Source organism: Leopardus geoffroyi, chromosome C2 (assembly GCF_018350155.1).
Source record: "Leopardus geoffroyi isolate Oge1 chromosome C2, O.geoffroyi_Oge1_pat1.0, whole genome shotgun sequence".
In the NCBI taxonomy this organism is placed as follows: Eukaryota; Metazoa; Chordata; class Mammalia; order Carnivora; family Felidae; genus Leopardus; species Leopardus geoffroyi.
The window spans coordinates 14,623,745-14,641,030 of record NC_059333.1 but is presented as its reverse complement, the minus strand read 5'-3'; the positions used below and the strand labels follow the sequence as shown (position 1 = coordinate 14,641,030).

Here is a 17,286-nt window from a genome sequence, read left to right as displayed (position 1 = left end):
CAGAAAGTGTGATAAAACATGTGGCCATTCTTTTGTATCATTCCAAATTATTCATTCACTTGAGGCAACTCATTAATCTGTTTGCTGCCACAAAGAGAGGTGCACACTCATTAAAATTTCTGAGCTTACTTAGCTGCCTCGTTAGAACACCCTTGAACTCATTACATTCTTTCTTGTTTAATGAGAAACAAAATCTGTTTTCAAAGTCACAAAACAAAAATTCCCTAAATAGAATTCATTACTAAACATATTGCATCATTCATATTTGATGGTTTTTTCTCATTAACTATTTTCTCATTTCCCGTTTTCGTATCATTCTTTGGATTCTTGTATCTTACTGCCATCTAGATTAAAAGACAATGATCACACTTAAAATTCTTAAATCCATCAAATTCTCCAAATGCCAAACTTATTTCTCAAGTTGAATCCACACACACACACATGCACAAACACACACGCACACACACATCAGCTTGCAAAACATCCTTTTTGTTCATCAACGTAGTAAAATTTATTTCAGAAACTGAGGGACCATCTAAAAGACCCAACTCACTTTTGTAACCAATCTGTATGCGGTTCAAAAATATTCTCTTTACACATTGCTCATTTTTCCAGACTAGGTTATACCCAAAGTATTAGCTAAAAATGCAGAAGATCTTGGCTCTATGCTTTACAATGATCATTTTTGTTCTTTACTTTTCTTTGTAATCCATGTATCAAACCTCTCCTTGAAGCGTCTCCTTAAATCTCATTCTGCATTCATCCCCAATTCATACTTGCCCCATCTAGGTCTTTGGTTCTTATCCATTTTTTCCACTCAGTATTTCATCCCTCTACCCATAATTCATCATAATATTTTTGTCCTTAAATTTCCTCTACCAATTCGGGGTGTCCCGCCTCCTATTTTCCCTTAGACAATCAGGAAGCATTTTCTTTTTGTATGCTATTACTTATTTATTAAAGTTTAAAATTTTTTAAGAATATATACTCTTAATATCATGTAATATTTTTAATAGAATCTCTTAAAATCCTGATTCCTTGAAAATCTCCAAGAATGAACAGGCAGTCATGAAATGACGGAGGCAAGAGACAAGGATACGAAGGCAAATGTCTAGTCCTCACAGGTTGCTCAGCTCACTCACTCTGTAAAGATAGTAAACCAAACCCCAAGTTTAAGTCCCACCTGAACGTGACCATATCTTGACTTGGGTCTTTAGCAATATATGTACCTTACATGGCATTAAACATGTTACTGAATATTTTGTTTCCTTCCGTTATTATTGTATTGGTTGTGTTCTGTTTTGAAATTTATAAGCAACATTTGATTTATTGACATATAATTGACATATAATATTATACTAGTTTCAGTAGACAACATAATGATTTGATATTTGTATATATTGAGAAATGAACACCACAATGAGTCTAGATAACTTTCATCACCATACATAGTTGCAATTTTTTTCTTGAGAATTCTTAAGGTCTACTGTCTTAGAAAATTTTCAAATATGCAATATACAGCTTATATTACATCTTTACAACTTATTTATTTAATAACTGGTTTTTATCTTTTGATCCCTTCACACATTTTTTCTAGCCCACCCCCAACCCCTGCCTCTGGCAACTGCCAATCTGTTTTCTGTATCTATAAGCTCAGTTTTTAGTTTTTGTATTTTTAGACTCTATGTATATGTGAGATAATACAGTATAGATCTTTCTCTGACTTATTTCACTTAGCATAATGCGCTCAAGATCCATCCATGTTATTGTAAGCGACGAGATGTCCTTCTTTTTATGGCTGGCTAATATTCCACCTAGCGTGTGTGTGTGTGTGTGTGTGTGTGTGTGTGTGTGTGTGTGTTATTCTTTCTTTATCCATTCATCCATCAATGTACACCGGTTGCCTCTATATCTTGACTGTTGTAAATAATGCCGTATTGAACATGGGGTGCATATAACTTCTTGACTTAGTGTTTTTGTAAAATTTTTGTTACATTTTATTTTGTTTTTGTTTTTTTAAGTTCATTTATTTTTGGAGAGAGAGAGAGCAGGAGAGGGGCAGAGAGACAGGGAGAGAGAGAATCTCAACAGGTTCTGCATGGACAGCTTGGACATGGGGCTTGAACTCATGAACCATGAGATCGTGACTTCAGCCGAAATCAAGAGTCAGATGCTTAATTGATTGAGCCACCCAGTCCCCCTGTAACATTTTTGATAATATATTTTCCCAACTGGATTTGTTCATTGTTCTTATACACAAAAAATATTTGTTGAATTAATAAAAGAATGAATTCTGCCTTAGCAATTCTCTAAAATGGGTTATGGATTAAAATGGCTTTCAAGTTTTAAAGGAATATTTAACCCAGTGTTTGCCTTGGCTATTAAATCCTTTTTCCTTCTTATGAAAATTTATTCCATTTCTACTTTTTGTTGTGGAAAAGTTCCAGAAATCTGGAAAATTTTTTAATTCTCAAGGAGTCATTTTGAAGCCAAACAATCACGAAAAAATCTAGCAAGTTTAAGAATCTCATGAATGGTCAAGTAAATCTGGTAGATTTTTTGACTGTGTGATACTAATTTATGTTCTTCTTTCCGAGGCAAATAACTACGTGCACAAGAGATAAAACCAACATATTTCACAATTTTTTTTATAAACTCAATGATGAAATGCATCCTTATTTATGTATTTTCAAAGAAGAGTGGTATATAATTAAGAACATAAAGTTGTGGAATAATACTGTGAAATATATGAATATATTTTATTTTTTTCTCCTGAGTTAAAAAATAGAAAAAATGGTAATATCTTCTGGATACTAGTTATCCTTGAAAACTGAGAAATTTTTTTTTTTTTGAGAGTTGTTGTTTGTTTTTCTCTGATGTTCAGTGGACTCAAAGACTTAGACAATTCTTTGTCATTCTCTTCTCAGGAACTTTCTACGAGAAGACAATGACTTGGTGTAAAAGTCAGATCCTGTGTTTATGTGTGAAATGATGAAGATGCATTCTTCCATTGGTCAAGTTATAGCTTTTATTTGGAAGGTAAGGGCACTTCTGTTATAAATTCAAAATGTATTTCCTTCACTCAAAAATATTAATGAAACCATGAAATAAGATATAATAACATATGATAATGTATTTTGCTAGGAGTGTCATACACAGTGTTTCTCAATCTAATAATACAGATGACTGTCTTCACTGTTAGCCCTAGAGGGCATGTTTAAAGACTGTTACCTGATCAAGTGTGAAATAACAGAGTCATATATCTGTATCTCATTTGCTTTGTACATGGAGAGTCTACAACACCCAGACTGGAGCAACTAAAAAGCTAGGTTATAACTGATGGCTGAGAAAACTTATCTTTAGGTAGACTGAATAAGTCTGTGCCTTTTGAAGGAAGACTTCCATCTTTGAGAGAGAGAGAGAGAGAGAGAGAGAGATGTATATAGATATAGGTGAAATCTAGATAAAACTAACACTGAAATTAAGAGTGTTAATTCTCTAAATCAAAACCACAATATGTTGTAGAAATGGTGATTCTACCTGAGAAAGGTAATCCTTCTGCATATGCCATAAATGCAGCTGTGCTCATGGAAGCTCAGAGGACACTGTGACACCTGAACTCAGAAGACCTTGACCTCGGTCCTGATTTGGTCACTAGAGCCTACATAATTCTACAGAAACCAGTTACTTTTCTGAGGGGTGTGTGTGTGTGTGTTTACTTGAAAGATAAGTTGCATGACCCTGCTGTCATTTAATGTCTTGATTTTGGCAACTTTATGACACTACTATTTGACTGAATCAAACATATTTGACCAATTTTGACACATTTAAACAAAATATCTTAATTTTATATTGTTCCCCGAACACATCATTTGATTTTAGGAAAAAATATTGGTATTTCCTTATAGCTTTTTCTTAATTCATCAGTAAAATGTCTCTCTTCCTGCCCATTTTCATCAGGGACAATTCAGATTCATAAGAAGGCTCTGTGGATTCAGCTGTGTTGAGCATCAGCTTAAGCTGAAAAATAAATTCGTTCAAAATTATGTCTGGTTGTTTGTTTCCCTTATTGGATTGAAAAAAATTTTTTTTAATTTTTTTAATGTTTTATTTATTTTTGAGACAGAGAGAGACAAAGCATGAGCAGGGGAGGGACGGAAAGAGAGGGAGACACAGAATTCGAAGCAGGATCCGGGCTCTGAGCTGTCAGCACAGAGCCCGAGGCGGGGCCCGAACTCAGGAACCGTGAGATCAAGACTTGAGCCGAAGTCAGTCGCTTAACCGACTGAGTCACCCAAGCGCCCCTGGATTGAAAAAATTCTTATGTCTGGTCATGAAGATGCAATGAGAATATAGGAAAGCTAACTAAAAATTTTAGTTCACATATTTTGAGTTAAATGACCTCACAGGAAAAACCTTGCCCCAATTCATTACTGAGTTATAGATTTCGGCTGCTTGATGCAAATGTGAAATGATGTAATGTGCAAAATAATACGACACACGGGGTGAAATCGTTCAAAATACAAAAATTCTTGGAAAGGTGATTTACTTTCATAATGAGCCTAGTGATATGGTTTGATCTATTATCATTTGATTATGCTTAAAATAAAACAACCAAATAAATTTCTAAATAAATGGAATTATAATGCATTGTACTAAATTGAAAAATGTGAGTTGAATAACCTAAAACACATATATTTGATAAATAGATATGATGCTGTTATCGACTTAAATCTAAATATTATCTAAGTAAAAGCAAGAGATTGAGAAATATTAAATTGCTAACCTTTTGAAACATTTTTTTTCATTTTGGTCTAGAATTGTTAGTTTTTAAATTTAGCTGCATCCATGTTTGTGAAATATATGAAAAAAAATTTTTTTTTCTTCTAAGCCAAGCTTCCCTCATTGACAATTTAGTGCAACTGTCCTTTCAGTCAGTCCCCTCTGAATCTTAGAGATTCTCAATGTGTACAGCAGGTAAAATCCAGTTGTCAGACTATCGTTTCATACTTAATCGGGTAACAGTCCACAGTCTACTGACATGTCTTATAGGGCTAAAAATTAAAACAGCACATCACTTCCACATAACTGAGTTCCATGAACAAAACAAAAACCATATTTTGTTTTCAAATTTAACATTTTATTGGCAGGTGAAAAGATAACTCAATGTGTTATAAGAGCAAAACAGAAGAAGATTCTAGAGTTATGTTGAAGATGTAGGCATTAATTGAAAAATTCAAAATTCTGAGAAGCCAAATACTTTTGTGCAAATAATCCCACCGTGATATTGGAAGTTCATATACTGAACATCAATTTGGGGAAGTCCCTTATAATTTCAGGTGTTGGTTTACTGGCACAGTCGTTTAGTAGAAGCCAGAGAACCCATATCCTCCATAACACAGTGGGAGGCAGCAGCCATATCTGTGGCTTCTCCAGCTCCAGCCACAGCCCAGTCCAGGGAAACTTCCATATCCCCAGCCACAACCATAGCCCGGGCCCCCAAAGCCTCCGTAGCCGTAGCCCAGGCCTCCATAGTAGTTGCTGTGATGGCTCATGGTGTCGCGGGTGATGAGTTGTTTCTCTGTTCAATATAAGATCTTGAGTGTGAATTTCAGCATGCATAGAGGGATACTTACATGCCCTGAGCAGACCAGGTGATAAAAACACATGCTACCTAGTTTTGTGTCATTCTGTGTGTTACCTGTCTGACACGATCCTGACGTGAAGAGGCCCTCAAACTCATCAAAGTGTTTGAGCTTGCATTGCTATGTAATCATGGTGTCCCTTAAACATACTGCATCCTTTTTATGAGAAAGGATTGCTGCACTTTCAAAGTCTGAACATCCCAGGTTAAATAAAATTCCTCATAACGAGAAATATTGCATAACACAGTTGCTAGTGTTGTGTTTTAAAATTAAGGATTGCATCATCTCTGGCTTTCCTTGAATTGTCATTCTTCACTTATAATTAAATGAAAGAAATTGGTTAAATTCAATTCAGCACAATTTATTATATCCTTTTAAAGGCACCTAATACCTCATGGTAAAGTCTTTTTTCAAAGCCAAAGAAAAGAAACATTTGAAAGCCTGGGAGTATCCGTTCACCTGCTGTGAACATCAGTAGAGAAGTTCAGGGGAAAAAAAAGTTGAAAAAGAGTCGTCTTCGTTCTATTATTTTATAACATGGAACATCATAAAAAATATTCTCTTTTTTGATTTTGCATACTAGCTTAGAAAATCAGTATTTGAGTTAACAACATGAAGTAATATTATTCAAATGTTAAAGGCAAATCAGAGTAATCAAAATGTGTTTCATAAGCAGAATTAAAAAAATACATTCAAAATTCCTTTTTTTCACATCCCAAGCCCCTTTCTTACATATCATCTACCCAAAAATATAGATTACATCTGCCTCTCTGCCTCATAGACACCTTTTCCTCCCTTTCCACTAATCTATTATTTACCCTCTTATTCAATCAATTTTCCAGTATCACTTGCCTCAGTTCCTCTCAATTCCCGCTAAGGTCTGAGCAGTGAAATAAGGAAACACATACAATTTATCTTTGGTTTCCCTCCATTTTTATCCAATTTTTACCGAAATTCTTCTATATATATCTTCACTCTTACTATAATAGTTTTTTCCTTGTTTTCTCTTTGTTTATTGTGTGTTTATTTTTTTTTTCTATTTCAGAAAACAGCTAACTTGTATCTGCTAAGATATGAAATGCTTATTAAGATCTTAGATGCTGAGAAAAAAAATGCCTAATTCTCCATGAAATTCAGTAAGAGGCTGTTAACATTTAGAAGGTCTTCAGGGGTGCCTGGGTGGCTCAGTCGGTTGAGCAACCGACTTTGGCTCAGGTCTTGATCTCATGGTTCCTGAGTTCGGGCCCCACATCGGGCTCTGTGTTGACAGCTCAGAGCCTGGAGCCTGCTTCAGATTCTGTGTCTCCCTCTCTCTCTGCCCCTCCCCTCCACACACTCAGTCTTTCTCTGCCTCTCAAAAATAAAGAAAACTAATAAAAAAATTTTTAAAAAAAGAAGGTCTTCAGAATCTCCAAAAATATAGGTATAAAAAGACAGAGTGGAGAAAGCATGAAGTGAAGCAAAAAGTCCTTCAGCTTACTTGGAGAACTTAATCACCTATGTGCAAGGCTGATTCAAATCCTGGTTGAGTCCTGCCAGATACGCTCTTCAACTGAGCATCTAAATTCTTTTTCACCTTTCATGGAATCAAATACACTGTTCAGCTTTTGTTGAGCTTATAAGCAATTATCAGATGATGCATTTTCCCAGCTGGACTTGTTGACTGCTGTGCAAATACTAGCAGGAAGTAGAAAATCAATGAGGAAGAGTCAAATGGATGAACGCACTCTAGGGTTCTTATAGGTAAGGATCATGCCTTCCGCAGACACGGGTATCTCTATGAATGTATCTGATGATTTAAAGGAAGAACCGGCTCAAATAGTTTTCTTAGTTTAGAGAAGCTCATAAGCCATCATTTCATTTACTTTTTGTTGTTGTTTAAAGCATATTGTAAAATACCCAAATCTTAACTGTACAAATTAGTGATATTTTGCTTTAATTCACAGACCACCTAGATCGATTACACCCAAGCTGCCCAGATTTTCTCTTGACCCACCAGTTAGTATTCCTGCCTAGAAGTTTGCCTGTTTTGGATGTCATATGAATGAAATCATAAAGTATACCAGCACTTTTCTCCCCTGAAATACTTTGTACATCACTGTCTCTGTGAGATAGATGCACCTTTGTTGTTGCATGTAACGTTAGTTTTGTTGTTTTCATTGCTGCAAAGTAGCCCATTGTATAACTAGAGCACAATTTATTTACTATTTTGCTCTGGTAAATCTATATTTGAGTAGTTTCTCTTCCTTCCTTCCTCCCTTCCTCCCTTCCTCCCTTCTTCCCTTCCTCCTTTCCTTCCTTCCTTCTTTCCTTCTTTCCTTCCCTCCTTCCCTCCCTTCTTTCTTTCTTTCTTTCTTTCTTTCTTTCTTTCTTTCTTTCTTTCTTTCATATGAATCAAGTCTCTATGTACCTTCTAATAGAGACCTTTTTTGTAGACCTAAGCATTCCTTTACCTTGGGTATACACAGGAAACACATTGCCAATTTATACTATATATATTTAGCTTCAGTAGATTCTGCCCAAGATTTTTCAATACAGTTGCTAAATTTACTGTACCACCAGCAATCTATGAGAGTCCCAGATTTTCCACATCCTTACCCACATTGACCGTTTCAGAGTCTTAATCTGATCATCCTTAGGGTCCATAGTGTTATTTGAATATTAGTTTAATTCGGTTTTGCTTGATCAATAATGGCACTGGGAATTTAACATATCTTTACAAGCCACTTAGATATCCTTTCTTTTGAAATGCCTGTTCAAGTATTTTGTCCATTTTTAACTGGGCTTATTTAATATTAGTCAATTAATCAATATTTTATAATTGATTAGCGGGAACTCTTTACATTTTGGGGTAGTGGCATTTTATCAAACTTATACATTAAAATTATTTTCACCTGGTTTGTGGCTTGCATTTTTCTACTTTACATTCTGTTTATACAAGAACACAATGTTGTAATATAACGATGTCTAATTTAGTCATATTTTTCTTTTATGTCTAATGCTTTGGGTTCCAATTAAATTTTTTACTACATCACACATTGTTATTTAATTCTTTCTGTCTGCCTTCTTCAGAACTTGTTCCGTTTTCATTGATCATTCTAAACATGAAAAACAGTCAATAACTTGAATATCTCATTCTCCTTAAGTCAAGCTGAAGCTATAAAATTACAAATAAATCAGACAGGTTTCAGTGTGTCAGACTTTGCCCATTTGACCCTGCCAGATGTGCATCAGTTGTGTGATATGTTGTTCCCAACATAAGCAATAGCTTTTCCCTGGAAATAAAGATGTGCTGGAGAATTTCCCTAACTCCAGCAGAGACCCATAAAGGCAGTCATTTCAAATTCTAATAATATAATATTATACTAGGAATGTCAAATACCTGCTCCAAGCCATGGTATGGATTTTTCTTCTTTAGAACTACAGAAGGCCTTTGTTCAAATTCTGGAGAATTACTATTAACCATTAAGAAAATAGAATAGTTCTTGAACCCTGTCACGCTAAGTAGTATAGTCATCCAGTGGAGTCACCAAGCTATTACTTTCTCTGATCTGGTCAATGTAAAGCTAATATAATATGACTGGGTTGACTAAAAGGTTAGGTCTTACTATCTGAATCTGATTGAACAAATGTACTTTTATGTTTAGCAAACAAGTCTGAGTCTTTCAAAATCCATCCTTAATATCGGAAATAGCACTTGAACTTGACACTGCTTGCTAGTTAATTTTTTTCAGATCCAGAGAAACCAGAAATTAATAGGTTCAAGATTCTAAATCAAAACTAACACCACTGAGCAAAATTAGGTGGCTATTGTGGAAAGCGGATTAATCCTCATAAACTCTGTGTTTATATTGCTATGATCATTGCAGGGACCGATAACCAGGAGTTTAGGACGGTTTCTCTGAAAGGACACAAGAAGAGAAGCACACTGTGAAAGGGAAAATCAGAATTGAGTTAAATAAATAAATAAGATAAGCCATAGCTTCCATTTTAAGTGAGGATAATTTATTGCAAAGGAAACAGGGAAATTCCACAGTTACAAAAGTGAAAATAGGGGGCACCTGGAGACATGAAGCAGGCAAAGAGAAGATGATAATTATTCCTAGACTCTAAGATGCTGAATCCGTTGATCTTGACTTGGTCCCAGCTGATACTGTTTGGTTCAAACTTTGGTTGATTTGAGTTATGAACCTGTAGCCTCAGATGTTTGAATTCCAGGGCAGGGTCTCAGTAGAAGCTAGAGAACCCATATCCGCCGTAGCACAGTGGGTGGCAAGAGCCATGTCTGAGGCCTCCCCAGCCCCAGCCACAGCCCAGTCTGCGGAAGCTGCCACATCCCCAGCCAGAGCCACAGCCCAGGCCACCGAAGCCTCCACAGCCGCAGCCCAGGCCTCCATAGTAGTTGCCGTAGTATCTCATGGTGTCAAGGGTGTTGACTTGGGTTTGCTATTCAAGGCAAGATCCTGAGTGTGAATGTCAGCATGGATGGAGGGAGGCTTATATACCTTGGTCAGAGCATGTGATAAATCACGTGTGTACCCTCCTTTTGTGTCATTTTTCTAATTACCTCCCTGACAACAATGTATTCATTCATTGTCCCCTGACACAGGGAGAGGCCCTAACACTCATTAAAATGTTTGAGATCGCTTTGGTGCCTCATCAGGGTGGCCTCTAAATGTTATTGCATCACTTTATCAAATTATGTTCCATACTTTAGACATACGTAATTTTATTTGTCAATTATACCTCCAGAAAGCTGGCACAAAAAGTTATGGGATCACTTCATATGAAGGAATGAAGTATCTTCAACGGCAGGATATATCAGACCCCAAATAGAATTCTTCATAGGTAGCATGCCAATCATATTTCATAGCGTTGTGTTTTTCATTGAAATATTTCTTCATGTCTGGTTTTCTTTAGATTGCTATGCTTCATCTCCAAATTACATCAGAGAAATGGGTCAAATTCGAAGCTCTACAATCTATCATGTTCTTTCAAAGCATCTTATTCCTCAGTCTAAAAAAGTGAGGTATTTATCTCTTTCAGTGCTGAGGAATGTAAACATTTGAGAGCCAAGAACAATCAGTCTGACTGTTGTAATACCGGTAAGGAATTCTAGAAAAATAAAATAAATAAAGGATCTACTTTTTTTTCTGTAAGTTTTAGAACGTTGGCCATCACTGCTGACCTATTTTATATTTTCACATTTGAAAACTAAAAACCGTTTTTGCTTGCTACAGTTGATGAATCAATATTGATATATAATCATTAACTAAAATCCATAGTTTAAATTTCATTCTGTGTGTTGCACAGTTTCATGGGCTTTGGCAAGCGTGGGATAAAATTGTTCAGAAACCGAAGGCAAAACACAGTAATCAAAAATGTATAATTGTTCAGAAACCGAAGGCAAAACACGATAATCAAAAATTTATTTCAGAGTAGCTTTAAAAGCTGATTAAAAGTTATCCTCCCAAATCCTAACCCTCTTCTCTTAGACATCTCTCCAAATTGCCTCCCAAAATACAGATTATATCTCCTCTCTATTTTTACATTCACTGTTTCCTCCCGTTGACTCGCCCATATATCTAACATACAATCTCCTTTTTTTAATTAATGCACTATTTTTAGTGCAGTTTTAAGTTTACAGAAATATTGAGCATAAAGTATAGAGTTTCTACAGTCTCCACACACATGCACACATTTCCCCCTATTATGAAACATCTTGAATTAGTATGGTGTGTTAATTACAATTAGTGAACCAATATTGGTATGTCATTATTAACTGAAATTTAAAGTCTAGGTTAGGGATCACTCCTTGTGTTACACTATGCATGTCATGTCACCACTGGTCCCATGCGGTAATTTCACTGCCTTAGCAATCCTCTGTGCCCCACCTATTTCTCCCTCCCTCCCCCAAACTCTTGCTGCCACTAATCTTATTGTCTTCATAGCTTTTCCTTTGCCAGAATGTCATTGCTGGAGTCATATAGTATGTAGCTTTTTCACATGGACTTCCTTCACTTAGCAATAAGCTTTTATGATTCCTCCATACCCTTGTGGCTTGAAAGCTCATTTCTTTTTATCACTGGATAATATTCCACATTGTCTGGAGGTACCACAATTTGTTTATCTCTTCCTCTACTGAGGGAGTGTTGATTGCTTTCAAGTTTGGGCAGTTAAGAATAAAACCTCTATAAACATTTTTGTTCAGGTCGTTTTGTGTGAGCATAAGTTTTCAACTCATGTGGGTGAAGACGGGGAGAGTTAGTGCTGGATCTTATGCATAAGACTCTGTTTAGCTTTGTACAAAACTGCTAGACGGTCTTCCAAAGTGGCTGTACCATTTTGCATTTGATCAGCAATAAATGAGAGTTCCCATTTCTCCACAACCATGCCAGCATTTTGTTGTCTGTGTTTTGAATTTTAGCCATTCTAATAGGTATGTTACAACCTCTTCTAGAATATCATCCAGATTCTGTCCCCCATTAACCATTAGGCTACAGTAGCTGCACAATATTTCAAAGTATGTAAAATTTCTCTTTGCCGCCCATCAATTTTCATTCAGTCCATAGTCAGTCCCTTCTCTTCCTTCCTTTTGTATCTTTACTTTCAAAATAACAGTTTTCCATTTATGTGCCTTTTGCCTATTGTGTGTGTGTGTGTGTGTGTCTGTGTGTGTGTGTGTGTATTTTCTTCTCAGGAAATACCATACTACACTCTACTAAGATGTCATATGTATGTTGCTAAGATTTCACTATTTAAAAAATAATCCAAATCAAAGGGCTCAGTCAAATTCAATAAGATAACATTATACATGGGCAATGTCTTCAGAATCTCCAAAATGTAGATATAACGTTAAAGGATAAAAGGTAGAAGAAAGAAAATTGTGAGCAAAAGTTCCTTCTGTGGTGCCCTTAATTTTAGACTTTGTCTTTAAGTTCTTAAGAATTTTATATGGCCTCAAATATAGTGCTCAGGTTTTCCTCATTTTATACATAATTTTCAAATAATGCAATTTCCCAACTGGATTTGATTATGTCTCTTTAACATCTACTATGTAATAACAATTAAAAAAACAGGGGTGCCTGGGTGGCTCAGTTGGTTAAGCGTCTGACTTTGGCTGAAGTCATGATCTCACGGTCCATGAGTTTGAGCCCCGAGTCGGGTTCTGTGCTGACAGCTCAAAACCTGGAGCCTGCTTTGGATTCTGTGTCTCCATTTCTCTCTCTGCCCCTTCCCTACTCTCTTTTTCTCTCTCAAAAATAAATACATGTTAAAATATTAACAAAAAATAATAATAAAAGTAAATAAATAAGTAAGTAAATGTTGAAAGAATGAATGAATTCTAAGGTCTGTAAAAATAAACACCATATTTCTCACACGTATGGGTAACAACTCTCTAACTGCAGCTTAACAATAGGGATTTAAAATAGGAATAAGTTCTGGGTCACCTGAGTGGCTCAGTTGGTTAAGGGTCTGACTTCGGCTCGGGTCATGATCTCACAGTTCATGAGTTCAAGCCCCGCGTCAGGTTCTGTGCTGACAACTCAGAGCCTAGAGCCTGCTTCAGATTCCATCTCTCTCTGTCTCTCTCTGCCTGTCCCCCGCTCACCCTCTGTCTCTCTCTCTCAAAAATAAATAAGTACTAAAAAATTTGAGAAAAAAATAAAATAAAATAGGAATAATTTCAAACGGCATTCTGTCTTTAGAGCAAGACAGAATAACCATCCTTTCATCCTGTATAACCATCTTTTCATCCTGTATAACCATCCTTTCATTTGCATTGTTTTTCAAGCATAATAATGAATATAAATTATATACAAATTTAGGCATAAAATCTAATGAATCCTTGGGGCACCTGGGTGGTTCAGTCGGTTAAACATCCAACTCTTGATTTCAGTTCAGGTCATGATCTCACAACATTCGTGAGTTGGAGTCCCGAATCAGGCTCTGCCCTGACAGGGTGGAGTCTGCTTGGTATTCTCTCTCTCTCTCTCTCTGCCCCTCCCCTGCTCTCTCTCTCTGTCTCTCTGTCTCCCTCTCTCTCTCAAAAATAAATAAACACTTAAAAATTTTGATGAATTATTGCAAATGTGCATACACTTCCTATATCAAGCATACCTTAATGCCTAAAATGTTTCTATTATTACTTTTTGGTCAATATCACACTATAAAACTAGCCATCCTTCTAGATTTTGACAACAGCTTCAGTAGATCTTATCAATAATTTTCCAAAACTGTTGTTAGGTTTACAGTCACACCAGCAATGTAAGATTTTCAGTTGCTTTAAATCTTTGGCAATACTTGTCAAGCTATTTAATTTGATCATTCTTGTGGGCATGTAATAATATCTGAGTATTGTTTTAATTTGTTTTTTTTTTTGATCTGACGAGTAATAATAGTGGGTGCCATTAAATATGCTTTTTGATCATTTAGATATCCTCTTTTGTGAAGTGTCATTTCAAGTATTTTCTTCATTTTTAGTTCAGTTTATAATATTTTAGTGTTGACTTGTAAGAGCTCTTTGTAGACTTGAATACTGACATCTTGTCAGATCTATGTTCTGGAATATTTTCTTCCTGTATATACCTTATTTTTTTAACTTTAACATGATGTCTATATATGAAGAGAATTTCTTAATGTAATGGGTATGGTATGTTAACTTTTTTAAATGTTTATTTTGAGATAGAGGTTGTGTGAGCAGGAGAAGGGGCAGAGAGAGAGGGAGAGAGAGAATCCAAGCAGGCTCCGTGCTGTCAGTGCAGAGCCAGACGCAGGGATCCGTCTCACAAACCACAAGATCATGACCTAAGCCAAAGTTGAGAGTTGGATGCTTAACCAGCTGAGCCACCCAGGCGCCCCTGATTCATTAATTTGTAAAAATCTTATGTTTTATGTGTTTTCTTGTCTTAATTAAGAAAGTTTTGGCTGCCTCACACTTATTCTTTAATTCCTTTGCTCTCTTCAGAATTTGTTCCGTTTTTATTGTTCATCCTGAATTAAAAGACAGTTGTAACTTGAATATTTCATTCTCATGAAGTCATTGGAAGCCATAACAACACAAATAAATCAAACAAGCTTAATGCTGTCACACTCTGCCTATTGGATCAGATAGCTCTCTCAGTTGTGCAGCTGATGATCCTGTGATGGATTTCTTCTGGACCAAGTGACAGCTTTCCCTGGAAGGAAATGTGTTCTAAAGTTTTTCTCTTAATTCTAACACAGATCAATGCAATCTAACAATAAGAGGTATGCTAATATGCTAAAGCTGCATTATACTAAGAGAGTTAGTTTCTCCGATTAGTTATTGATTTTTTTCTTTAGCTATATAAGGTTTTTTTCAGACTATGATATGATTATCCAGTTAGGGGGGAAATAGTTTCATGTGAAATTATGTTTCACTCAGTGAAACTAAAGCATACAGTCCTCCAATGGTGACCCTAAAATATATTTACCTTGATCTATACACAGTGACGCTCCAACACATCTCCTGAATTCACTGAAAGGATACAATCTGGCTGAGCAAATTCATCCATATATTCAGTAAACAAGTCTGAGATTTTCAAATGCATTATAATAAGTTTTTTAAGGAGAGGTTGGATTTTGCCCTATTACTAGTTGTTTTTACTTTGATACAGCTAAATTAGAAACTGATAGTTCAATCATACCATATCTGTGTTTCTGTGCCTGACTTATTTTGCTTAACATAATACAGTCTAGTTCCATCCACATGGCTGCAAATGGCAAGATTTCATTCCTTTTGACTGCTGAGTAATATTCCTTTGTATTTATATACTGCATTTTCTTTATCCTTTCATCAGTCGATGGACATTTGGGCCCTGATTTCATTCGTAAGTGGAATTTAAGAAACAAAATAGATGGACATAGGAGAATGGAAGGAAAAATAAAAACGGCAAAACAGAGAGGGAAGTAAACCATAAGAGACTCTTAAACACAGAGAACAAACTGAGGGTTGCTGGAGGAGAAGTGGGTGGGGGGTTGGGCTAAATGGGTGATGGGCATTAAGGAGGACACTTGTTGGGATGAGCATTGGGTGTCATATGGAAGGGATGAACCACTGAGTTCTACTCCTAAAACCAATACTACGCCGTATGTTAACTAACTTGAATTTAAACAAATAAATTTTAAAAAAGAGAAATTGGTAGTTCAAGATTCTACATCAGAAATTTACAAATCAAAATAAATGGGTGTGGTCAATCAGCTGTGATAATTAAGCTCTTTAAAGATGCATGACCAGAACAAGATGCTTTATTTGAGAGCCTTCAGGAAGGGAAGTATGCGATCTATGTGAGAGTAGGCTTGGCAAAGTAGACTGCTTGGTGTTCAGTGACATTTGTTCTAGTCTTAGGTTCTATTTCTCATGCCATTCTTGATCCTTAGCAATCCATTTCACTTTTTGGAGTCCTTTCCCATCCAAGATGGCATTACGGTGAGCTTTATAGGGATCCTACCAGCTTTAAAAATCTATTGGTTTTATTGAATTTGGTTAACTCAAACAAGGATATTCACTTTTTTTTTTACTACCTATATATATAAAATTGGAGGGGGGGGAGAGAAATGATGATATTATTATGTCTTTTCATAGTCAAATATTTATTTGAATTACTAACAAGAAATGGCTCACTCTTTGAAGGTCAGCGTTACAAGATACTTGCTATAATGCATAAAGTTCAGGTCGGTCACAGCTTTACTACAGATTACTTTACAAGTGATGACAGTGATTTTTAAGTTTCCATGATGAATAACAAAATATTTCAAGGTTCAGACAATATTGAAGAATAATACCTTGCCCCACAATGGAGGACCATGAGGAAAATAGGATAGAGCTTCACAAAAAAATGTTTATTTTCACTGTATATTTAAAGATATATTTTATTCTATCACTGTTTTTTTCTTATAACTAAAAGGGCTAAATAAAAATAAGTTAAACTAAACAAAAAATAGTTATTTTTCACATCGGCCTTACTTTAGCCATAAAATATGTAAAGTTAATAGTTCAGTACTAAGTTTAAGTACCAGTGTTGTCTAACTAAAAGCATTGGATAAGATGTGGTGTAGTGTTACAAGGAAAAAATCTTCATTTCAACTGAGTATTATGGTTTGCACATATCTATCTAGCCATATCTAGCCATATGGGTAAAAGATGTATTATATATATGATATTTAATACATATATTATATATATTATATATATATTACATATATACATATATTACATACATTATATATATATGATATATCTTATAACTTGGGCTTTTCATGAAGCCATATGGGTAAAAGATGTATTATATATATAATGTATATAATACATATATTATATATATTATATATATTACATATATACATATATTACATACATTATATATATAATATATCTTATAACGGGCTTTTCATGAAGCCATATGGGTAAAAGATGTATTATATATATAATATATATAATACATATATTATATATATTATATATATTACATATATACATATATTATGTATATTATATATATAATATATCTCATAACTTGGGTTTTTCATGAAGTACTTTATTTTCTTCATTGTCAATTGTGTGCAGTTACAAATAATCACCTTGATATTTTGAGCTCCATGTATTCTGTTTTAACTTAGG

General features: G+C 35.2%; 2 protein-coding genes across 2 annotated transcripts; both read right to left on the bottom strand.

Annotated features, from left to right (window-relative positions):
- Positions 1–5,282: 5,282 nt before the first annotated feature.
- On the bottom strand, positions 5,283–5,567 carry LOC123576027 (keratin-associated protein 19-8-like). Its single transcript, XM_045437062.1, has one exon. It carries the CDS (start codon positions 5,553–5,555, stop codon positions 5,364–5,366), a length of 192 nt encoding a protein of 63 aa, XP_045293018.1. The 5' UTR covers positions 5,556–5,567; the 3' UTR covers positions 5,283–5,363.
- Positions 5,568–9,628: 4,061 nt separating this feature from the next.
- On the bottom strand, positions 9,629–10,130 carry LOC123576026 (keratin-associated protein 19-7-like). Its single transcript, XM_045437061.1, has one exon. The coding sequence runs from the start codon at positions 10,062–10,064 to the stop codon at positions 9,873–9,875; it is 192 nt and encodes a 63-aa protein (XP_045293017.1). The 5' UTR covers positions 10,065–10,130; the 3' UTR covers positions 9,629–9,872.
- Between the last annotated feature and the right edge of the window lie 7,156 nt (positions 10,131–17,286).